Source organism: Mirounga angustirostris, unplaced genomic scaffold (genome assembly GCF_029215605.1).
Source record: "Mirounga angustirostris isolate CCGP_5_RB_7025 unplaced genomic scaffold, mMirAng1.0.hap1 SCAF_4, whole genome shotgun sequence".
NCBI lineage: Eukaryota > Metazoa > Chordata > Mammalia > Carnivora > Phocidae > Mirounga > Mirounga angustirostris.
Window position 1 is genome coordinate 179,577,151 of NW_026991712.1, and position 24,482 is coordinate 179,601,632.

The following is a 24,482-nucleotide window of genomic DNA, read 5'->3' on the forward strand; positions in this document are numbered from 1 at the left end:
GTCGTGGCCAGGCCTCTGCATCATGCGCTTTTGCAGGGGGCCCTGGCTATGCTCGGTGTTTACTGCGGCTCTGTGCATCTTTTATTCATGCAGACAGGTGTCCGCCACTCGAGCCTCATCACTCTCGTGGCCTGATGTACGGGAAAGAAGCACATATCTGTGCTGCATCAGTCTTCTTGGGCAGAGACCATTCCTCAAGGTTCTGTGAGCTGCCACCCCAAGAACTCAGTTTACCTATCCCAGCTTCCCCGGGGCACTCCTTAGTCTCTGCAGTTAATCACAGTTCATCTGGGCTCAAGATTTCTCTGATATGCGCCTCTCCTGTTGGGAGTCCAAACCATCTTTTTCTACCTGTGTATCTGTCTTTCAGGGTGCTCCTGGAGGGAGAAATCTGAAGCCAACCAGGAGATGAGCTCGTGAGATTGGAGGCCTGGGAGCCATGTTAGCCCCATCCCTAGTTCACAAGTTTGGGGGTGGGACAGTGACAGAGAGGTGGGGCGGGCTTCCTGGGCACGTGACCCATGCAGCTGCACAGGACCCTATGCTGAGAAGTGCTTCGTGCTTGACTTAACATGCTGCTCCTGTTTTGAAATTCTTTTGTTTTGTTTTTTTTTTAAATATTTATTTATTTGAGAGAGAGAGAGAAAACAGGCTGGGGGGAGGGGCAGAGGGAGAAGCAGACTCCCTGCTAAGCTGGGAGCCTGATACAGAGCTTGATCCCAGGACCCCGGGATCATGACCTGAACCAAAGACAGATGCTTAACCGACTAAGCCACCCAGGCGCCCTGAAATTCTTAGTACTTTTTTTTTAAGATCTTATTTATTTATTTGACAGAGAGAGACACAGCGAGAGAGGGAACACAAGCAGGGGGAGTGGGAGAGGGAGAAGCAGGCTTCCCGCGGAGCAGGGAGCCCGACGCAGGGCTCGATCCCAGGACCCTGGGATCATGACCTAAGCCGAAGGCAGACGCTTAATGACTGAGCCACCCAGGTGCCCCTCTTAGTACTTTTTGCATGAAAATTATATAGTGGGTCCTGCACAGAGGCCTGGCTCCCACTGCTGTTTGGCTGCTTTTCTTCTGGGGCCACCGACATGGTCCTGTGTTTGGCTGATCTTTCAAAAATGCTGAATCACTGATAATGATGCATCTATGGAATTGGTTCCCCTTGTGCTTTCCCGATGCCCTGGTCAGGGCTCACCGTCTCTTCCCTGGGCTACTGGGGATTCCTGACAGCCTCCTTGCCTCTGGCCTCTCCCCGCTCTGAGTCATCCAGAACAATGCTGGTTAACAGGGCTATTGTGCTGCAGAGCTCCAGGGGGCGCCAGTCACCTAGGACCCACAGTGAAAGGTCCCCTGGAGTGGCCCTGGAGTCATGAATGGGAGAGGCCCTGTCAAGCAGCTATTAGTCACAGAGCAGCCCACAGTAATTGAACTCATACTATATTCCAGGCAGCATGCTAAGCACTTAAGTGCATTTGCCCAAACATTTAATCATAACAACAATCCCAGAAGCAGGTATTAGTACTGTTGTCATTTTTAAGAAAATATTTTATGTATTTATTTAAGAGACAGAGAGAGAGCATGAACGGAGAGAGGGGCAGAGGGAGAGGGAGCCTGATGCAGGGCTCGATCCTAGGACCCTAAGATCATGACTTGAGCCGAAGGCAGACGCTTAACCATCTGAGCCACCCAGGTGCCCAGTACTGTGGTCACTTTATGGATGAGAAAGATGACACAGAGAATAAGCCGAACACATGAGGTAAAAGCAGGGATTCCAGAGGGAAGATTCCTGCTTAAAATGCCAGCTTGGGGGGCGCCTGGGTGGCTCAGTTGGTTAAGCGACTGCCTTCGGCTCAGGTCATGATCCTGGAGTCCCGGGATCGAGTCCCGCATGGGACTCCCTGCTCAGCAGGGAGTCTGCTTCTCCCTCTGACCCTAACCCCCCTCATGTGCTCTCTCTCATTCTCTCTCTCCCAAATTAAAAAAAAAAAAAATGCCAGCTTGGTTATAACTGGATCTTGACTTTGGGCAAGTTATTCAACTTCACCGTGCCTTGGTTTTTCTACTTATATTATGGAGATAATAAGAAAAATATCTACCTCATAGACTTGTAAATCTAAGGATTAAAGGAGTCCATGCAGATAAAGTACTTAAACACTCCTTAGTACAGGCTAAATACAATATACATGTTAATACATGTCCTGGCTATTACTAATCTCAACACATCCAAGGTTACGTGGGGAAAAAGTGGCCAAAACAGGACTGGAATCCAGAGAATCCGAGCTCCAAGTCTGAGTTCAACCACTGGAATATACTGCCTTCCAGAAAGAGAACCAAGACATACCATGTTGAAAGACGTCCTCAAAGCATGCCTAAATCCATCCAAATCTAAAGGTGCTGGAATCAAGACTCAGAAATTAATAAGCAGAAGAACCCGATTCAAAGTGTTGACTCTTACTCCTAAATGGATGCTGTTCATTAGCTCAGAAATGGGTAATATTGCATCACTTCTATGGCACTTGACTGTTTACTAGAAAATTCACCGTGGCATACTTCTGTAGAGTAACGATATTGTTACAATATGAGATGTCAGCACAACATCCTATTAAATGTCTTGCAGGAGTGCAGGGGGAGGGCGCCAGGGTTACCTGAGAATTACAGGGTGTACAAATCGTTCGGGCACTGCTATATACAAAGGTATTTTTTTTTCTTTATCCTGACTTAGTGAGTTGGGAAAGGGAGCGAGTGAGCGCATTTTAAAGACAGGCATCCAGTTATTTAGATGCAGGGCAGTGGCCTTTCTCTGTAAATGGCAGATAAAATGAAATGCGCTTAGAGTGGCTCCTTATTGGAGCTTAATTATCTTGCAATCCATTCAGGGTGCCAAATCACCATGCCTGGTTTGGCCCAGTGTGGGGTTTCAGCTCTGTGCCCACAGAGAACACGTGGCCGAGGGAAAGCGTGCTCCAGATTACTTCCGATCTCAGTGAAGAACAAATCGCTCCAATGCCATATGCAAAAATCCCAGTGCTTCGCCTCAAACTACATGCAGATGCCCTTGAAGCCAATGACAGCGCTGCCCAGCTCGGAAAAGATTAACTGTAGAGTTACCGGTGAGAGGAGGCGTATGAGCCAGAATGGTTAATTATCAACCAGTATCACAGGTGCCCAAGATAGAAATGACATCAGATTCAGAAAGCTCATCAGATTTAGACTGTTGCTAAGATGGGAGTTGGGAGTCATGCTACCACATAGGAGTTTCTTTGACTAAATGAGTGGCTTAGTAGTAAGAGTTATAATTGATAAGAATAACAATAAGATAATGGTAATAATGATAAGAATTTCCTTTTATTGAGAACCTCCTCTTTACCAGGCATTTTGCTAAGCACCTGGGCGCAGGAACGTCATGTGGTCCTTTCAAGGATTCTGCAAGATCGTTATTACTACTCTCATTTTGCAACTAAAAAAACAAGCTCAGAGATGTTGAGTAACTTGTCACACAGACACTCGGTGGTGGGGGTGAGGTGTCAATCCAGGTACCACTGGCTCTGAAGCCTATGTCCACCCCTTCACAGTGCCCTGTGTTATTATCTTTCCCTAAGCCCAGCTGGGCAGCAAGGAATATCGCCACCATATGACACCAATGGCAGTAAAAGCAATAACGATTTTAAGAGCTAAGAGCTGAATGCATATTCACAAAACTTCTATCAGATAGGTCTTATTTTCCTGTCCATTTTAAAGCTGAGAAGGCTGAGGCTTAGAGAAGGTAAATACTTTGTCAGGGCTACCTGAGAGGTGATTGTGAGGTCCACAGAGGGGCAGATGGAGAAGAGATGAAAATGTGTTGGACAAGGTCAGGGCAGGAAGGGCACAGGGGATAGGGTGAAACATGAAGCTCCTGCTGAGGGGGTGTGGCAACTTTCTGTAACGCCAGAAGAAGGGACCTCTCTGATGTGTCCTTTGTGAGCACCAGGTAAGACCTGGCAGCCACGCTTGGTCTTTACCACGCCATTATCAGGCCAGAGCTGATTGGATCCCGGGTGAACATCTGACCCAAGCCATCCAAAGAAAGAGATTCTTTCTCTCAAGAACTTGAACTGAGAGACACCGAGCCCGGTGGCTGGTGCGTGCTGTTTGATCAACAGTAGAGTTTTCAACGGAAGGGCAGAAATGTGCATTCTGGAAGTCCACGGGATGCCCTGCGTAAACCACACCAGTGTTCCTCCAGTGTTTCCCCACTAGCTCCAGACTCAGCCTCATGCCCCTCCACTTGCATTACCCTTCTGCCAGGCCAGGTCCCTCAAGCTTCCAGGCTTCGCTCCCTGCCAGGAACTATACCTGCTTGCTAGAAAATGCCAACCCCTCAGCCAGGGCTCAGCTCAGGCCCACCTCCTACAGGAAACCCTCCCTGACTTCTTCAGGCAAGCTATGGTGTTTTTCCATTTATATTCAGATTGACAGCAGTAGGATCCTTTCTTAGCATTTTTTCTGTTTCCTTGGCTTGGCAGGCAATTTTCACCTTGAGGACAAAGAGTGTGCCTTTTCATATCTTATCTCCAGGGTCTAGCTCAGGACCTAGCACAAAGTTGAATTTTTGTTCAATAAATGCATGAACACAGGCATCCATGCCCGACGTACTGGTTTTGCAGATGGGATGTTCAGGAGCAGAAGTCTGACCACACCTGGCTTCTCAGGGTCACCCTGAAAAGGCCAGTTGGGCTTTATCAGCTCTGTGCACACGGACTCTTCCTCTTTGCAGCGGCTCTGCCTGAGAAAGGAGCCCCTGTTGGTGAGATTTCCCTGGCTTCTCCGCCTGGCTTTGGGCTCCATTATTAGGATGAATTCCTGCATGACCTTTAAGATTAAAACTAAATGTTCTGATCTCTCCCCATACAGGTATTAGGTGCTGGAAATGGCATTTTGCAGTGGCTATGTTCAGTAGCAAACTCCAAATATCAGCCTCATCACATTCTGACATGTTAGAGCCAATCTGAGCTGGGGCTTCGCTGAGCATTTCAAGGCCGGCCATTCCGAGGGAGCAGTTTTCTCTTTTTTATGCTGGCTCCAGTGGGTACCCCTCCTGAGTCCTTTGAGAAGCTACCATCAAGGGAAATGAGACCGGAGTCCTTGGTGTTGCCTCTCTCTGCTGGGGCTGCCAGAGGGAACAGGGATATCGGCAAACAAAGTTTAGCAGGGCTCTCAGGAAAAATGAGCCCCTCTGAAGATGCAACCAGGCCTTCTGCCATAATCTGTAATGAAAACATTTGCCACGAGGTTGGGGGGAATGCCTCCACTCTGGGATTCCTCCAGCAACACAGGGAAACCACAAATGACCTCCTTAATCAGGAAACACACTAAGAATTCCTAAATTTGGACTCCTTTGATTAAAAGAAAAACCTAATGAGATCATCATTTCCATAGAAACCCAGGTATATTTATTATTGCTTTTATAAGCCTCTTCAGTGACTCAAACGAAAGAACACACTTTTACCGGCGTCCACTTTCACATGGGAGGCGAGTCTTAATGAGGAGCTTGGAACCATGAATAAGCGAATGCTCACTTAATAGGTAAATATATTTGCCTAAAGAGGGGGGAAGTCTCATTCCGAGCATTGTAAACAACTGCTGGTCCAACGAATAATAATTGGAGGCTAGTGACAGCAAACACATAGAGAGCTTTCTTTATAGGTGCCAGACACTGTTGTGACCTTTTATGTCCATTTTGCAGGTGACAACACTGAGGTGAAGGGAGGTGAAGGGACTTGCCCAGACGCAGAGCTAGAAGTTTTGGAGGCGTGACTGGAAGACACATGACAGCGCAGCTCTAGGAGCTCAGCCCTTAGGGAAACTAACAACTATTGAAGATTTTTTATTCCTGGGGATTGAATTCATATTAATTTAAGAAATAACAACAGCTTACATTTATTGAGTGTGTTTGTGTGCTAGGCATCACGCTAAGCGTTTTCCTTGCATTGTTTTCTCATTAATTCTCAGAACAAGGTATGCGGTGGGGGCTGTTTTACTTGTAGTCTACACACAGGAAAGTGAGGCCCCAAAAGATTGTTGCTCCCACCCTTGATGGGTTTTAAAGGGACAGATGATCCCTGGGGGGGGCAGGGAGCCAAATAGCCTTGTCATTCACATCCAATCTTGAATTTGTCTGAAGACGGAGAAGCCCACCTCCTGTTTGCACTCCCCAGTCTTCAGCTTCTCCGCACGCTATTATAAATTAGGCCACGTTACAGCCATTCAGATCCCACTTCTGTAAAGGCTGCATCAGCGCTGATGTTCGTAGTTGTAAATATTCTCTTCTGAAGTTGACCCTTTGCTTAGAAAACTCAATGATTCATCTTAGCATCTGGTAGTCAAAAAGAAGTTTTAAAAATGGGGATATGGTTTCTTAGCACTTGACACTAAGGTTTTCTGCCTTTTAATGCAGGTTATTTACTCTCGGGCTCCTTGAGCTCCATGCCACCCCCCACCCCCCTCAGCATTCTCCAGCTTCTATAACTCCGGCTCCAGACATGCAGGAGATGGCCTGCTCTTCCGGAAACACCAGCTCCTCTGAGCTTCTCCCCCTGTCCATTTCTAGGTCAAGATAAAGAATACTCTTGATCTTTAAAGTTTTATCAGTTTCTACCCCAGTCAATAGCAGAATTCAGGGCTCAGTCCATTCCTGGTTGGTGATCATTCATCAATGTCCTTAGAATAGAAGGAAAACCAGGCACAATAATCACCTGGGTGCTCACAGCGTGTCGGGCGCTAAATACCATCTATTTTAAAATTTCATTTTGTTTATGTATCCTTAGTGTCTAGAAGAGTACTCTGTTTTGATTGCAAAATGCCTATGTGCCATGAAAGAGCTAAAATGTTTATTTGTGGTATCTTGCTTAAATTCTCACACCAACCCTCTGGGGCAGGTTCTAATTATTATCCCCATTTCGCAGATGAGAAACCTGAGCCTCTCACCAGTTGGGTAACTTGCCAAGGTCATGCAGGCAGTGCATGAGGGAGTGGGAAGAGGATGGTTCACTTAACAGATAGTTCTCAAACTAACAAAGGAATAAGTGGACCCACCGACTAGCGCTTCCATGGGTTCCACAATGAAGGAGAACGCTGTACTTCTCCAAATAGAAGAGGTATTATTGGTTAGAGATACATGCTAGGAATAAAACAAAGCAGGGTGTTGAGAGAGATGGGAGCCTGGGAGGGCCCGGTTGGCCAAAGGAGGCCTCTAAGATGTGACATCTGAGCAGAAACCTGAAGGACAAGACAGAGGGGTGGTACAAAGAGCAAAGAATGGGCCATGGTTTCAAGGCAGAGGAAATACCAAGTTCAAAAGCCCTAAAGAGAAAACGTGTTTGGCTCAGAAAAAAAAAAAAAAAAATGTTTGGCTCTGATGCTCTAAATCCTTTCCATACCCTAAAGCTCTCCTTTGGACCCCTACAATGCGTGGGATAATACCAGGGCCTACCCTGTGGGCTTACCAGGGGGGAATTAATGAGATAAAGCCTGTCAAGCACTTAGCAGTGAGCCTGACACAAACTAAATGTTACCTGTTATCGCAAAGTTATCATTAACCCCAGGTACACGGCAATTGGCATCAGCAAAGGGGGAGCTCATTTATGCCCATCGCCAGCATTGCAGCATGTCTTAAAGATGAGCAAACCTGACCACGCCTCCAGCCCGCAGCCGTGTCTCTCCGTGTCGCCTGCTTTGGACCTCCGTCCTCAACTCGACTCGACTCGAAATGGACCCCAACTGCTCTTGCTCCACCGGTGGCTCCTGCACGTGCGCCGGCTCCTGCAAATGCAAGGAGTGCAAATGCACCTCCTGCAAGAAGAGCTGCTGCTCCTGCTGTCCCGCGGGCTGTGCCAAGTGCGCCCAGGGCTGCATCTGCAAAGGCGCATCGGACAAGTGCAGCTGCTGTGCCTGATGCGGGGGAGCCTGCGCCCGATGTAAATACGGCCACGTGTACACATCTGCAGTTTTTTACTTGTCATGCTCCCCGGACCCAGTTGCTACATTCCCATTTCTATGAAATCTTTGAATGACAATAAATTTATCTAGACTCTTAAAAAAAAAAAAAAAGATGAGCAAACCTTCTGCACAGTGTTGGCCTGTCACTTTGCTTTGGGAGGTCACTGGTAAACTGGCTGCCAAAAAAGGGAAGCCGAATGAATGCTCTGTTGAATAATCAGGTTGTTTAGAATACATAGCGCCTGAATCCCAGGAAAAAATAACAAAACCAAACCCTTCCCAAGAACTGTGCAGAGAAGAGAGCCCTGTCAAAAGGAAATTAACAAAGTGCACAGCAGATAATCAATAGTAATCAGCCCAGGAAATCAAAAAGAAAGCAATTGCCCTGCAGACCTACATCTTGTTTGTTCAATATTTCTGTGAGGTCAGAAGCCAGTGCCAATCCATTATGGTTCTTAAATTCAGAGTAAATATATTCATGAGCTTCCCGCAGTGAGGGGTAGCCCTGTTTGTCATCCAAGACAGTAGCGCATGCAAAGGGCCAGGAAGCTCTGGAGAGCCCCTTGGAAGCTTCTGTTGCTACCCTCCAATTACCACAGGCTGGGAACCTGAAGGCACCAGGAAAGCCCCAAAGGGAAGCCAGTGGAGTCCACCCTTCTTCCTAGCAGTGGGAGGCACCAAAGAGTGATAAACTCTGTGGTCTGAAAAGAGGCTAATTGGGAAATCGGATGTGGTGGGTTGTGTTTCCAAAAATGCTAGCAGTAATAATTCCCATCTCACATCTTCTCTTGTGGTGTGGCCCTGTTGAGAGGTGGAAACTAGTTCCTTTGACCTTGGATCTGGAATGTCCTTGTCAGTCTTTTGGCCAGTAGAACCCAAGGGAAGTGATACTAGCAAACTCCCGAGTTTGGGTCTTAAGAGATCTGCAAGTTCCCCCTTTCCTTTTTTTATTTTTTTATTTTTTAAAGATTTTATTTATTTATTTGAGAGAGAGAATGAGATAGAGAGAGCACATGAGAGGGGGGAGGGTCAGAAGGAGAAGCAGACTCCCCGCCGAGCAGGGAGCCCGATGCGGGACTCGATCCCGGGACTCCAGGATCATGACCTGAGCCGAAGGCAGTCACTTAACCAACTGAGCCACCGAGGCGCCCTAGTTCCCCCTTTCTACTGGAACACTCATTCTCAGAATTTGCCACCACGGCAAAGGAGCCCAAGCTAGTCACGTGATGGAAGGCATGTGGAGAGAGAGAAGGGGAGGTCTTAGGCTCCCAGGTATCAGACACATGAGTGAAGCCACCCTGGGGATTTCAGTCTAGCTGCCATCTGAATGCAGCCTCATGAGAGACCCCTGGCAACCCCATATGAAGCTGAAGCACCCAGCCCAGGCCAGCCCAGGCCAGCCCAGCCCCAATCCCCGACCCGCAGAATTGTGAGCAAATGACATGATGGTTGTTTTAAGCCACAAAGTTCTGGGGTTGTTTGTCATGCACCAAAAAGAGAACCGAAACACCAGGTGACTGATACCTAGCGGGTATGTTCCTTGGGGGTGGTCTCAGGACCTTATGCAGATGAGGGGCTGTGACAAAAAGGGAAAGGTGGCTTTGGCATTGAACTTCTGCCTCCAGAAGCACATTTAAGAGCACAGCTCTTCACAAGTTGCCGTGGGCTCAAAGTGGCCCGGAAGTTAAGGGAGCAGCTTGGAGCTGGGTGGAATCCAACGGTCACTCCCAAGGGGCTTAGCCAAGGCTTTCTGAGCAAACCTGGAAGTTCCACTGCAGAGCAGAGATAAGCATCAGACGTGTTCACAAGAATCTGGTGGGTGCTGTCCTGGGTAGGCTGGCTCAGCAGAGTACAACACAGACTCCTGCCCCCAAGAAGCTCGCCTTCCATGGGATGGGGAGCAGGGAAGGGAACAGGGTACATCGACAGACAGGATCACTGCAGCTCTAGGAAAGTGCTCTGAAGATAAGAGAGGGTCATGTGACCGCAGTGCCTGGAAGGGGCTGCTTCGGCCAAGGTGCAGGGAAGGCCCCTCTGGGATAGCTGAACCAAGACCCGAAGGACAGGTGAGGAGGCAGAGCGGTGAGAAGGGCTGGTGAAGAAAAGTTCCAGAGGGAAGAGCAATCACCACGTCCTAGACCATGCGTGTGGCCAGTTCCAGGGGCAGAAAGCAGGCTGGGAGGAAGGAAGGAAGGAAGGAACGAAGGAAGTACAGAAAGAAGGCAGGTGTCATGAGGCCGGAGAAGTAGGGAGGGACAGATCATGTGGCAGTCACATGAACCAAGTCCCAGAACTGAGCAAGAGGGCACTCCTGGCAGCAATGGGGGGAGGGCGGGGACTGTGGCCTCAGGGGGTTTATACTCGAGGAGTCTGGGCCAGCTGGTCCTGGGTTCAAATCCAGATGCTCTCTCTTAGCTGTGTGACCAGGGGCACTGTTCAGAGACTCCATTTTAGCATCAAATCAAAGCAATAAAGAAAATAAATGTCTATTTCAAAGAGTTCTTAGGAAGATTAAATGAGATACGATGATGTGCTTAGCAGAATGCCTGATGTGTAGGGGATACGCAATGAATGGAGGCCGTTAGCTTACCCTGGACAGCAACCAGCAGGTTAAACTCTGCAGAAGCAAAGGCATCCAAGGAGATGTGGTCTCTGGTGCTGACGCAGAGCACGGTGTTGGGCTGAGTACGGCGGTTGGCGCAGTGGGGACAGATCCCGAGGAGTGAGGTGTGGGTCCCACGCCGTTGTTGGACACATGGGTCTGCGCCATCTCCTGAGAAGCACCAGGGATGCCCACCCACCCGCACCTCTTCCCTCCCTGTGGTCCTGCGGGCTGAGAACGGCCGGCTGGGACAGCGGTGTGGCCACCACATAGAACGAAGCCCACCTGGGGGCTTCATGGAAACATGCCCAGGTGTCCTCAGCTGCTTCAGTGTGAAGACTTGACCCTGTGACTACCTCAGAAGGACCCTCCCTCTAGGAGAATTTTCTCCATGGTCCTGGTCTCAGGATACCTGAGCTTTAGCAGAGTATCTGGCTATATGTTATGGGCATAAGAGCTCACAACTGATCTTCTCTCCCTGTTCCTGGCAGAGGCCACAGGCCCCGGGGCCGAACGAGTAGCCTCCCTCTGGCAAGTGGTTTATGTCCTCATCTTCCCCTGGGTGCCACCTTCTCCTCCGGCCTCTCTTTCCCCCAGAGCTGTCTGAGCTCTGTGTTAGGAGTGCAGGGTGTTCATGCTCTGCCTTCCCTTCTGTCCACATCGTGTGGGGTGCACGGCAAAGCCAGGCTGACCTGGACCGTCCCCGTGGGCCCCACACTCCTGAGCTGGGTGACCGTGGGCATGCTCATTAACCTTCCTCAGTGTCTTCCTCTGCCACCTGAGAAAAGGGGCCCCCAGGAGGCTGACATGAGGGCACACCCATAAAACCCTTAGTGCAGTGGCCACCTAGAAGGGCTTAGTTGAGATTGGCTGTTCTCAAAGCCGTTTCTGCCACACTGTTCTGGAAACGAGTTCATAGGGTACGAAGGACTCCGATATTGGAGGAAGTAGAACATGGTGGAAGAAAGCAGCTCTGTGGTCCTCACTTTTCATGTCTGTGAAATGGGTCACCCCTGCTTCCCATGCTGGACGGAGGTTGTTGAGGGTCAAATAAGCTGCTATAGGCATCGAGATCGGTCTACTCTAAGGCATCCTGGAGCCTCTTCAGTGCCCCAGGGCGTCCGTAAGTGTGAGGGGACACAACGGCTCTCTCGAAGGTCTGCGTCCCCCAGAACTGGAAGCTCCATGAGGGCAGGCACGTGTCTGCTCTTGATCCATGGGGCATTCACGGGGTGCTCAGTAAATGCCATAATGTGAAGGGAGGGACGGAGGGTGGCTTGGCACCAGGTGGCCTTCCAGAGACAGAACGTGTACTAGGACCCTGGGCAGCCGGTCATGATGTGCAGATCACAGACGGGATCAAGAATCTGTTCAAGAACCAAGAAACAGCACAACAGAGCATGCTGAGGGTAGTGTGGTGTGAGAAGGTGCCAGGCAGGGGACAGCGTGAACCGTGTGCTGAGTTTCCAGGGCACTGGGCCAGGGGCCGTACACGTGTGTCTTCTGTATCCTCCCCACAAGCCTGCTGGTGTTATGATCCCATATTACAGAGGAGACGACTGAGGCTCAGAGGGCCTTTGGGGCCGAGAACCACTTTCTCCGTGTTTCCTTTGGAGGTGAGGAGACCGGGCCTGGCTGGGTGGAAGAGAAAGCAGCCATGGAGGTTCACGGCCGCGGAGCCCCGTTAGCAGCTCTGGGAAGCTAAATGATGCCGACGGGAAGCCCACTGCACCAAAGCCCCGGCCACAGTGACTCGCGGGATCCAAAGACAGGAAAGGGGGGGAAGAGAGCTGGCGGCACCTTCCCTCACTTCCAGCTCCCCAAGACCCTGCAGAGTCAACGTCAGCTTCTCATTTTCCCGGATGTGGAAACTGAGGCTTGGGGGGCCAGACCATGTTGGCCTCCTGCAGTGGAGCCAGGATGGCATCTCTCTCTCCCGAAGGAGTGTTTCTGTTTTAGGTCCTTGCTTTCCCTATGGGGAGGACGGCTTTGGTGAGACCCATTCCAAACCATGGCATCTCCGGGGTGGCCCCTGCTCAGAGGCACTGGGAACATCTGTCTTGAGGAGCAGTTTGGCAGGCCAGCTCATGATTCAGAAGGTGGAGCAGGCAGGGCAGGTGCCTCTAATCTCTTTGAGCTTCTTCCACACTCAGGAAGTGGCAACTTCCCCCATCTGACCAGATTGGCCACTCACCCAGGACCTGGACCACCCGCCGGACCCTCCAGGGTACATTCCCACAGGCCCCAGGTGAAGAGGCTGCCCATGGAAGTTCTGTCCTCTTGGTCGAGGGAAGAGGTGGCAGACAGACAGCTCAGCTGTGCAGATTCTTCTTGGGACCCCCAAACCCCAGGCACCAAAAACCCCAACCCCAAATGGAAATGTTAGGGGGCAATGAACAGCTTTCTCTTTCTTGGTAGAGATGGCTCTGAGGTTGAGTAATGGGGACCTAGATCAATTCTTAAGATCAGTCCGTGGTTAGAAATATCTGGTCCGTCAGGAAGGGGTCTCAAGCCCACCCTAGACTCCCCCAAAATTCGGCAGAGGTTTCCAGGGACCCCCGCTACGGTCTGAATTACCAGCTGCTCGGAGTTCTTCGAAGAGACAAAATGGTCTGACAGATCGAGCGCACTGTGGGCCTGTCATCGCTCAGCCTACAGATATTTATCATCAGCTTGCTTCTCCACAGAGCACCCAAAGGGGTTGTTTTTATTTGTTCGGTTTTAATCCGCAGTCATCTCTCTCTCTCTTTTTAATGTTATTAGGCGAAATATATTTATCAAGGCGAACATCCCAGAGGAGTCTTTTGCAAAATGCAAATCGGGCTATGTCACTTCCCTGCTTTGTAACTTCCGGTGGCTGCTGGGCACACTTGGAATGAAGCCTGAAGCCCTTCGCAGCCTCAGAGGCCCCGCTTGCTGCCCCTGTGCGCTCCCCCCACCACGCACCCCTGCTGCGGTTCTGCGCACGCTCTGTCTGTCCGGCCCGCCCGTTAGGGTCTTCTCCCCAGCTGCCCCGGCTCTTTGCAGAGCTGGCCCCTCCTGGTCATTTGGGTCTCGGCTCCGCTGTCACCCACTTCTTAGGGGGCACTTCTCAGGCTCCCCTCAGCCTCCTCTCACTTACCTGCTACATTCCCAGCACTAACTCACTGTGGCACGTGCAAGACGATCATGTTCGTTTCTTTGACGGTGTATCCGTCATTTGTCTCTCCTATCACTGGGGGCTGGACTGTGTCCCCCCTGCAAAAGATATGCTGAAGTCCTAACTCCTGACAATTGTGGAGGTGACCTTGTTTGGAGCCAGCTGGCCACACCATTTCCCAACCCCGCCAGCAAGGCACGAGGCTTCCAGTCTCTCCAGAGCCTCGACCGCACGATCATCTGTCCTTCTGGCTCAAGCCATCCCAATGGGTGGGAAGTGGGACTCCCAAGGGTTGGGACGCCTTCTAATGCTGAGGGCAGTGGGGGCTCGACCCTGAACGCCTTGCCCCGCGTCATTGGGAATCTGATAAATCACTGTTCTAGACTCTTCTTCCCCGACCCAAAGGGACTCCCTCGTTGAGAAAAATGTCGAACGCAGGATGAGAACAGAAGTATTCAAAGACCCAGAGAAAGACTGATTCAGGCTATCAGAAGCAGATCATGGTCTTGCTGCCTCGACCAGATGAAATATTTCTGTCATCTGGGAAAGAACAATGCTCCCTTCCTTCCCCCCTCTTAGCCATCCCAGAGATGCCGTCTGCTTTTGTGGCATTTTTGTGTTCAAGCCTGATTTTATTTTTATTGTTTTGAATTTGTTTTCAAGAATGATTTTATATCTCTGGTCTCACTTGTCCTCAGGACATTCTTCTAAAGGAGTTTGGGACGGTAGTTCTATCCCTTTATTAGGCTTAAAAAAAAAAAAAGTCTGTCTTCCCTGGGAAGTCATTCACACTGTAGTCTAAGTGAGGGCACCTCAGAGAGTTGTGTACACAACAGTGTTTCCAATCCCAGCAGATGGTACCACCTCCTTAGAGTTTTTCAAGGTGGCCACCTTCTTTCATCTCCCACACCCAATTTATCTGTTAAATATTTCATATACTCCTGGCATTATCCCTATCTCTGATTGGACCTTGTCAAATCAGTTCTCCATACTGTAGCTAGAAAGACCTTTTAGGATACAAATCATCACGCCTCATTGCTTTTTTTTTTTTTTTTAAACTAAATGCCTTCATATATTTTTTAAATTTTTAATGGGAGAAAATTTGTTTGCAATGAACGTGTCTAATTTTCAGAAAGCAGCCTTGGCTTCTTTATATTCTGAAGTTTTATGTTTTAATATATTTCATACTTTTTATTAAGTTTTTTATTTTATTATTATTATTTTTAAGTTTTTTATTTTAGTTCCAGTATAATCAACATACAGTGTTACATGAGTTTCAGATGTACAATATAGTGATTCAGCAATTCTATACATTACTCCGTGCTCAGCATGATAAGTGTACTCATTAATCCCCATTCCCTATTTCACCCCCCCCCCACCTCCCTATCCCCATAGTCATGACCTATTCCTGGTTAAGTCCTTCCGTTGCTTTCTCTCAGCCTTAGGCTGAAATCGAAACTCCCACCACAGCCCACTGCATGGTCTGGCCCAGGCCGTCTCTCCCTCTCCAGCTTTACCCACCTGACTCTGTCCCATGGTCTCTTTAATCTAGCCACCCTGGACTTTCTTCAGTACTGCTGGCTCCCTCTGCAACAGGACCTTTGCACATCCCATGTCCTCTGTCTCCCTCTTGTACAGTTCATTTGACAACGTCCCTGTTCCACCTCCAGCTCTCAGTTTACACATCACTCCCTCAAAGAGACCTTCTCTGGTCCCCAAGTTGAGTTAGGCACACTCCTACACTTAGGATCCTCTAGCTTCATCCCCAACTTGGCACACTTGGAGTGACTTCTTCATCTACATATGCCACCAGACTGTTAGCAACGAGCAAGTCGGCAATTTACCCCTGGAACCCCACTATCGGCCAACCCATATTTGCCAAATGGATGAACAAATGAAGGCCTAGCTTTTATTTCATTCACTGAAATACTAATTAAGGACCAACCATCGGTAAGACATTATGCCAGGGACCTGGAAGGGTAAAAATCTGACCAAGACTCGGTTTCCAGGCTCAGGGCACTTTCCAAACCTCCTGAGATCAATAACCTCGTTCTACAATTCAGATGGGGGTGATATTGGTGATCCTAGCCCGAGCAAAACCCAGCTGCCACTAGCAAGCCACGCTTATGAGGGTTGAGGACTATTGATAACAGGTCGGACTCAAAGTTGCTTTGATTCCTGTTGTTAGTGAACAGGCCGATGAGGCAATGGCCCAAGGGCTGGGTCCTCAAATGGGCTCTAGTAATGAAGTTATTAACTCTTAGGGAAAGTCAAGTAGCTGTGAAGAACTGTGCAGAGCTCTAAGAGAGAGGGGGCTGCCCGTGGGCCACATTCAACCTTATGTGGTGGCACTTAGCGGGGAACATTTTGAATGAGTTTGCCAATGACTGAAAAATCGGGGGGTTTCACAATACCCCAAATCTCCAGCTTCTCTTGAAAAAGCAAACCATTTGGCCACATGGGGCCTGCCATCCCACAGGTCTGCAACTAGCTGGAGCTGTGTGGAAACTTCTTTCCTTGGATGGAGCCAGTCTCTCTCTGTATTCACTACTCCCATCCAGCTTTGCTGGCCTCCATCCCCTGCCAAGCATCCGCGGGCCTTGGAGTTGGCATTCCATGCTGTTCTCAGATTACAATAAGTCAATAAGAAACAGAGGTTACCCTTGAGGATCTCATAATGAAACCTCACACTGTGTCCCTCACTCTAGGTGGGTCGCACGAAAAATCAGGAGCGCGGGGAGACCTTGGAGGGGGGAGGCCACTCGAAATCCTGTGTTTGTTTTTACATCATGTGTTCTGCATTTTATTGCAGGGACCCAGTTTCAGGAAACTCCCTGACACACTAACAGCGTTGATTCAAGCACAAGGTCTTGCCACTGAAATTTCCAAGCCTCTGTTTCCATGGGCATACAATGGGGTGATTCCACTTTCGTACACAATATTGCAGAGTTGTTGCAAAAATTATACTGATCTCGAACGTAAGGCGCCCAGCTCACAAGAAGTGTCGCAAAGACGTCAGTCTCGTTAGTGCCTCCGTAAATTTGTGGATAACGAATGATTATGTCTCGAAATAGCAGTGTACGTCGAACCCTCATACCCAGATCTTTTTTGTCTTTAGTTTTTATTTCTGATTATAATAGGAATCCATGCTCCTGACAAAAATGCTCAGAGAAATTCATACTGTAGGGAGAGCAGATTCTTAGACTTTCTAATTGTTTTTGCTCTCTGGTGATGACAGAATGTTGACATCTTAACAGTGACATCTATGTGTACTAGAACCAAACTAAGGCTAAGGCATGGGGCTCGTCCCTCTCTGCCTGAACCTTGCCCTTAGGTTGAATGAAAGGCTTGGAAAGGAAAATGAAACTTGGCAGCCGCCTTGGTCATATTCTCCAGAACGAAAGTGACATTTATTTCCCCCTGGGCTATCACTCCCGCGCTGCAGTCCACACCCTGGCAGTTCAATTAAAATCCCAGAGTCCTGGCCCAGAAGGTCCTGCTTGCAGGTGGTCACCCTGAGACATCAGCTGCTGAAGCTCTTTCAAGTGTCAGCCAAGGGGTGCCTGCTCTGGTGCCCTGGCGTGCGCTGAGCCCCCCGTGACCCGAGGCCACGCGGACCCATGGATAGGACCCCCACCCTGAACAGGAGCATGTGGTCGCTTTCCTGGCTGCGTCTGGCTGCCCTGGGACACAGGTGGGATGAGCACGGACAGGTGTCGTCTTGTCTAAACCTGGCAACGATTCTGGGAGGAACCATCCCCAGCTTCCCGATGAAGAGACTGAGGTTCAGAGTGGTTAACTGCAGCAGCGTGCCACCCACTGTGCTACATGGCCTCCCATCCTTGGGCATTTGTACCTGCTGATGCCTCTGGACCGTGAGCTCCAGCAGGTGGAGGACCGGCCCTTGGCATCTCTGTCTTCCCCGGTAACTGCCCGGTACACGCAGGGTGCTGCAGAAGCGTGCTGGAACGGCGGACCAGAGACTTGCTCCAGTGCCCCACGGTGTCTCTCTGTGTCCCAGGGCACCAGGCAGTATGCTTGTATGATAGGGTCTGTAACATACTAGGATGATGCCATGCTTCTCTCCCTTCCCTCCCTCCCTCTCTTCCTTCCTTTTCTCCTGTCTTTTCTTTTTTTTGGGTCTCTATTTCCCTGAGACCGTGAACTTCTTAAAGCTCCTCCCTTGTCTTTCCATCCTCTATTTTGAGTGCCTAGCTAAACAGCTAAACATCTCATGTCACAGGCAGTAAGGAGCCTGCTGGAGCCTCTTTGGGAAGGTTGGTGAGACCTCAGATGGCCCCACGAGAAGGAGGACCCCTCCAAAATAGCAGTGGCCACGGGGGTTGCACAACTCTAGAGAATGCCACTCCTGTGACCTCTGTCTTGTCGGTGGTGCCCCCACAGGGAGGCAGTGCCGTGGCCCTGAATGCCCGAGCATGGAGAACAGCCACTATACAATGGGGGACCCACTCTGCCTTTCTCTGCAAGCCCCACCCAGCCCCGTGATTCGCCTTCTTCCCGTTGGTGCTGGGTGCCCCCCAGGGAACAGGGCTGGGAGAGCTGAGCTGGCCAGGATGGGGTCTAGAGAACAACCATTCTTGGTCAGAGGCATGCAGAAAAGGAAGGTGGCAGGGATAGCACCCCAGCCCACCAAGACCCTTGGGAGGGTCTCATCTTGGGAGCCTCAGAAGGCCCAGGAGGAGAACGGGCAAGGATGAGCATGTCTGAAGGCAGGGGGACACTTTGTGAACTCATTTCTTTAACAAAGCTTTGCCCCCTGGTTCCCAAATGCTGGGAGCTGCTTCATGTGCTGGGGATACAGGCATGAGCCAGACAAACGAGGTCCTGTCTGTCAAGGAGCCTGTGGCCTGGTGGACTGGGTGAGAAAGGGTGAATCTACTAGAGGACCCAAGGTCATGATGGTGCAATCCTAAAACCACTTCTGTCTGCTGTAGTGGGACCTCTACTTCCATTCATGCTCACCACAAAGGGCATTCCCTCTGATTCAAGCAGACCTGGGTTCTGTTCACCAGCAAAAGCCAGGAATATTATGCTTCTTATGGGAAGAAAGGGGCTGGTATCTACCATCCCGGACATGGGATGGGATCACAGAATCTTCAGGAAGGCTCTATCAGTTCTGGGGCTTGGGGGTGGGTAGTGATGCATTTGGGAGGGTAAAGGCTCATCCCAAACGCCCCCAATACACGGAGAGGGAAGAATGATCTGTTCAGTCTTGCCGTCTATGGAAACACAGGGTCTCTGGACTGGAGAGCAGACCACTCATTGCTCACGGAGCATCCGAGCAGCGTGGGTACTCCCTGCCCCTGTTCCATGTGGGGTGATGACATGCGGACCACATGGCACCTGAGTGTGCAACGGTTGCACCCCCAAATGATGACACTCGGAGCTTATATAAAATGGCTGGGATATCTGTCCCTTCTCCCCTCTGGGGAGAGATTAGGAGAGAAACCTTTACTCTCTAATGGAAACCCATGCTCTCTGGAGAGAGGAAGAGAAGGTCCCTTGGTTTTTGTTGTCCTTAGAAAGTAAGCACACGTCTCTAGGGAAAAGAAGCCTTTCAATCCCTCCAGAGCAATACTCAATCTCTAACTTCCAAGCCATGTTTGTCATTCAGCCATCCGCTGATTCAGAGAAAGCCTGGACTGTGCAGAGCATGATGATATTCATGGCCCGGCAAAGTCATCCCTGGAGTGCTCCTAAATGCCAAGGGCTGTCTGAGCGGCATGTACGTGCACAAAGGTGTAAACTCACTTCAGTGTCGTGACATCCCATGACGTAGGTGCTGCTCTTATCCCCATCTTACAGATGCAGGAACTGAGGCCCAGAGGAGTTTATAAACCTCATCCACAGCCACACCATCAGGGCCTCGGGCTTCAAACCCAGATCATCGGACCCCAGAGGCCTTGCCCATCCCCACTGCACTGGGGCCTCTGTGGCCGCTGGTTGGTTTTGGGGATCTGGCTGGGAAGCCACGTCGGCTGCCACCTGGGAGCGAACCTCCGAGACAGCTTGCATGGCCTCAGTGCGGAGCGTGCTGGTGACAGTCTCCGGTTCTGGACCCTTGGGAAAATGCCATTGCTTTTCCGATCTCTGTACAAGATGGGTCAGAGCTGGTCTGTCTGTGGCTTTTTAAAGGAAAGAAAATTAGACTCTAAAACCAGCTTTCCCTAAAACCATTCTATGGCATTGTCTGCGACGACAAATGGATCAAAAGCAAAAGGCGCCGTTCTCAACCTCAAGAGCAGTCTTGTCCATTTTTTCCAAAGGACTCCACCTTCCGACAACTGTCACTGGCTAACCGGGGTTTGCTAAATAATCATGATTCCTCAATTTTGACAAGTCCAGGCCACCGTGCCCGCTGGTAACAACGGAGAGTGAGGGTGAAGAGAAAGAACTTTGGGGGGTTGGGCCTGGGTTGGAAGAGCTTCCGACCCCACTGTTTGTCCTCGCCTGTGTCACCTGAGTCACCCTCTTCCTCACCTGTAGGATGGGGATGCGCGCAGTCCCCGCCTCCCAGGGCCGCTGGGAGAGTGTAAAGTGCTCAGTCCCAGGCATGAGGACATGCCAAGCACGAGGTTTTATTACAGTTACTGGGGTCAGCCCACAGATAAAGGTACCAGTGAGCCCCTTCCTTCGCTGTCCTTGGAGATAAACGAGGACAATCTGCATATGATGAATGGGATTACTGGTCTGGAAGTGAACCGGCCACAAGACTATAAATGTGTGGCGCGAGGGTTGGGGGAACCCCCCTGAACTTCAGTCGAGGTGACCTAGGTGTAACCTCCAGAAGACAGGAACAGCAGGTAACGTCGTAAAGACAAACACTGCCCTGCACCCAGTGGGGGGAGGGCTGCGAGCTCGAAAGAGAATAGCAATGGGGGTCAGCAGAGACAGGGACCTTGTGGGCACCTCCCCGCAGCCAACACGATGTCTGGGGGCTGGACGCTCCCAGGACTGCTGGACGGGCCTGGCCGTCGCAGCTCAGTGATCCCGGGTGGCGAGGGGGCCCACCAGTGTGCCTCCTCCGGGGGTTTCCTTCTGAGCCCGGCCTGACTGCCCCTGTAGATCTTCCCGCAGCTCAGACTGGCAGCTGCAGGGCTAGGCTCTCTCCGAGGTTCCATTCCTCAGTGTCCATAAAAGCGAGGGGTATGACTTAGGGGTGAAACTCTGGGCCTCAGTTTCTGCATCTGTAAAGTGGGGATAGGAAGAGGCTGTACCCTGCAGAATCGTCTGGAGGATTGAAGAGCTGATGTAAGTACAATCTGTGACCTGGCAACCGAACCACACCGCCCACCTGCCCTGCAGGTGCCCAGCCCTCACCTCTTCCCTGGCTCCCCCCTAGGCTCTGGGGGCTGCTTTTTGCAAATACTAGCAGCTCTGCTGGAGGCTTTTTCTGGCCTCTGGAGCAGGCTCGGTCAGTGCCTAGGACAAGCAGGAGACCAAATGGTCTTACCCTCACCGTGCACCTCTGGGCTGGCTCCCAGAAGCCAGTATCCACATCCCTTTGCCTGAGGGTCTCTGCTCAGGAAGCCCTGGAGCTGGGAGGACCCCAGCTCCCTCACTCCTCATCTTGGAAGATTCAGAGGCACAGGTCCTACACCATTTCTAGAACTCTCCAGCAGGACTGAGCTCCAGGTCCCTGCAGTGGCACCGTGCTCGAGTACGTGCCCTGTGGGCGCCCGAGCTAAGACATAGCATAAAGAGCACTGGCTAGATGCCAGTGGCTGGCAGCAGCTGTGGTGGCTTGTTCTGCCACACATCGGCTTCCGGTGCGAGTTTGGTTAACGTGCCAGTCGCCTGCCATGGGAGCATCACTAATCCACGGCTCCAGCCGCCGCCCCTGCGCAGCCACCAAAGGGTTCACACCAAGGCCACGGTTGTCCTGGGTCCTTCTGGCCAGCAGTCCTTGTGCAGCCCAGTCCTGCAGGGTGCAGGATTCCCCAACAGCCTGCAGCTGGGCTGGGGTCTGAGGTTCTTCCTATCCCACTGTCTTTCCTCCCCTTCATAGGGGTCAGCCCCGCAGTGGTCTGAAGGCTCTCCCAGCACCTGCTTCCCCTCTTATCCTCTACAGTTTCCCCGGTAACTCTCCAGCACAGCTGATTCCCCTGTAGCTACTTCTCCAATGAGCCACACCAACACATTTGGTAGAGTCCACAGATACGAGTTTTGACCCTAGTTTGGCTGCTCACGATGGCCCCAGGCAGCCCATGACTTTTTGAGTCTCATTTTCCTTACCTATAAAATCAGGGTAATTATATCTAGCACACAGGATAGTTGTGAGGATTAAGGACACCATCAAGCAGGTACGGGGTTTTACCCGCACAGAACAGGAAAGAGAGAGCCATCCCATTCTGCCTCTGCTCATTTCCCCACGCAGCCCAGAGCTGGAAGCACGTCCGGGTTTGGTCCATCATGGCGACCGTCCAAGGCAGGTTATGACACCTTTCCTAACGTCAGCTGTTTGTTCTACCTGTCCTGCACTCATTCCATCCCCTCCCTTAAATTTCTCATTTATCCATCCCTTCACTCAACTAATATCTATTGAGCATCTATTTGGGGCTCTGGGTATTTGGGATACATCAGCCAGTAAAACTGGGAAAAGTCTCCGCCCTGCCTATCTCCCCAATTCTATCTGGGGCAGCAGATCACAGAGGGTATAATTAATAGTACGTAAGTCATGTATCATATTTGGAGGTTGGGGAAAGAAAGAACAGGAAAGAGATACCAGGAGTGTTTGTGGTGTGTGTGTGTGTGCTTTGCAATTTTAAACAGAATGGTTGGGGGAGGCCTGACTGAGAAGGGGACCCTTGACCCAAGACCTGAAGGAGGCAGGATTTAGCTGCGGGGCATCTAAAAGAGGGGTGCTTGGGCCCAGACAAAGGCTCAAGGCCTCAGACTGCTGCCAGTAAGGTGGATTCCTACTCTCCTGCAGGTCTTTCTAAGGAGGTCCACCTGCCGACTGGACATGGAAACCATCCTTTGGTCCTTCTTGAGATGTGTTCCACTGCAGCAGAATAAACAAATGCCTTAATTTTAAACAAGTATCAATACCACCCCCCTCACCTTTCAGGCACCGAGTCATAATTGGGGCGAATAAACCACATTCGATCAGCTCACACTATTTCAAAGGGAAAAGGCTGTTGTCCATTTGTGCTTGTTCATTTGGCCGATTCCTGCCTCGAGTAATTACAGACAATTAAAGCATCGCCCGGTGCTTATTACAAATGAAGTCAGGCCCCTGAAGAGCAATGCCACTGCATTTAAGTCCAAGGGGAGGCGGCAGCTGTGATTGAACACCTAGGCAGTTTGGCACAGTATGATTGCCAGTTAGCTGGGGACTAGCTTCATCTCAAGGGGCCTGGCTGATCAAAACTACGAGTGAATGGGATCCTGTAGGGCGTTTGGACCAATCAAAGGGTGATGCTTGCAACCCAAATCACGAACACAGACTAGAGTCTGGTCTCGGGGCTGGCCACAGATGGACACTGCTTCCTAACCAAGGCGCCATAAGGCATGTTTGGGACATACACAAATTCGGTACCAAGGATACCCCCCATCCCTGTTTTTAATGGTACTTCTTGAATGCTGTTGGTTTTACTGGTGTGACTGCCTTATTGGCAACATTAACACTTGGTTAGTAGAACCACCAAGAGGCCTCTTAGGGTCAAGGCATCACATGAGGATAAGGAGGAAGTCCATCAAAAACTCACATACTTGGGGCGCCTGGGTGGCTCAGATGGTTAAGCGTCTGCCTTCAGCTCAGGTCATGATCCCAGCGTCCTGGGATCGAGCCCCACATCGGGCTCCCTGCTCAGCAGGGAGCCTGCTTCTCCCTCTCCCTCTGCCTCTCTCCCTGCTCATGCTCTCTCTCTCTCTGTATCTCTGTGTCTCAAATGAATAAATAAAATCTTAAAAAAAAAACAAAAAAAACCCCCAAAAAACCTCACATACTGACAAGTTCTCAATAGCTCTGTTTAATGAAGCATTGTAGAGCACGGATATGGTATTAAGTAATCATTGTAGATTTTTGTCGGGTGCAGTAATGTGTGTGTATGTGTGTGTGTTTTAAGTCCTTCCCTGCCGTTTGTTCATTAGCGTTATACACTGAAGTAAACAGATGAAATGAAAAAATAAATAAATAAGAAGGTATCGGGGCACCTGGATGGCTCAGTCGGTTAAGCGTCTGACTCTTGATTTTGGCTCCGGTCATGCTCTTAGGGTCGTGAGATTGAGCCCTGCGTTGGGCTCCGCGCTGGGTGTGGAGCCTGCTTGGGATTCTCTCTCTCTCTCCTCTGCCCACCCCCTATTTGCATGCGTGCACGCTCTCTCTCTCTCTAAAATAAAATAAAATAAAGTAATTGAAGCATTTAGAAATGGCACCTGATGACCACTTAAAAGTTCATAAAAGACTTGTTACAAATAAATTTCAAGGCACTCACTGTTTTAATCTTCCTAGTAACCCAGAGAGGTAGGTATGACTCTCATTGCCATCAGTGCTGAATAAAATCCAAGTTCCCAGAGCTGAGGTGGGGGCCTGCCTCCATCTGGCCCATGGTGACTTTGGTGACCTGTCGCTGGGGTGAGAACCCTCGTCTGAATGTATTTCCTCCTCTCTCCTCCCGATGCCACCATGCCAACAAGGTCCCTTCACTTCCCACCTGGAGCTCTGGAGCCACCTCCTACTTGGGCTCCTGGCCACCAGTCCTCCTCCCTCATGCCATCCTCCCTACGGCTGCCA

General features: G+C 50.4%; 2 protein-coding genes across 3 annotated transcripts in view; one reads left to right on the forward strand and one right to left on the reverse strand.

Annotated features, from left to right (window-relative positions):
• The window catches only part of KAZN (kazrin, periplakin interacting protein), a 1,036,128-nt gene that overhangs the window by 267,042 nt on the left and 744,604 nt on the right, over positions 1 to 24,482 (reverse strand). The gene's annotated exons all lie outside the window — the stretch shown is intronic.
• LOC123860054 (metallothionein-1) lies at positions 7,682 to 8,076 on the forward strand. The gene has a single exon (XM_045898654.3). The coding sequence runs from the start codon at positions 7,753 to 7,755 to the stop codon at positions 7,936 to 7,938; it is 186 nt and encodes a 61-aa protein (XP_045754610.1). The 5' UTR covers positions 7,682 to 7,752; the 3' UTR covers positions 7,939 to 8,076.

Excerpts from the sequence above, each read along its gene's own strand:
- LOC123860054 (XM_045898654.3), top strand. The coding sequence starts at position 7,753 with ATGGACCCCAACTGCTCTTGCTCCACCGGTGGCTCCTGCACGTGCGCC.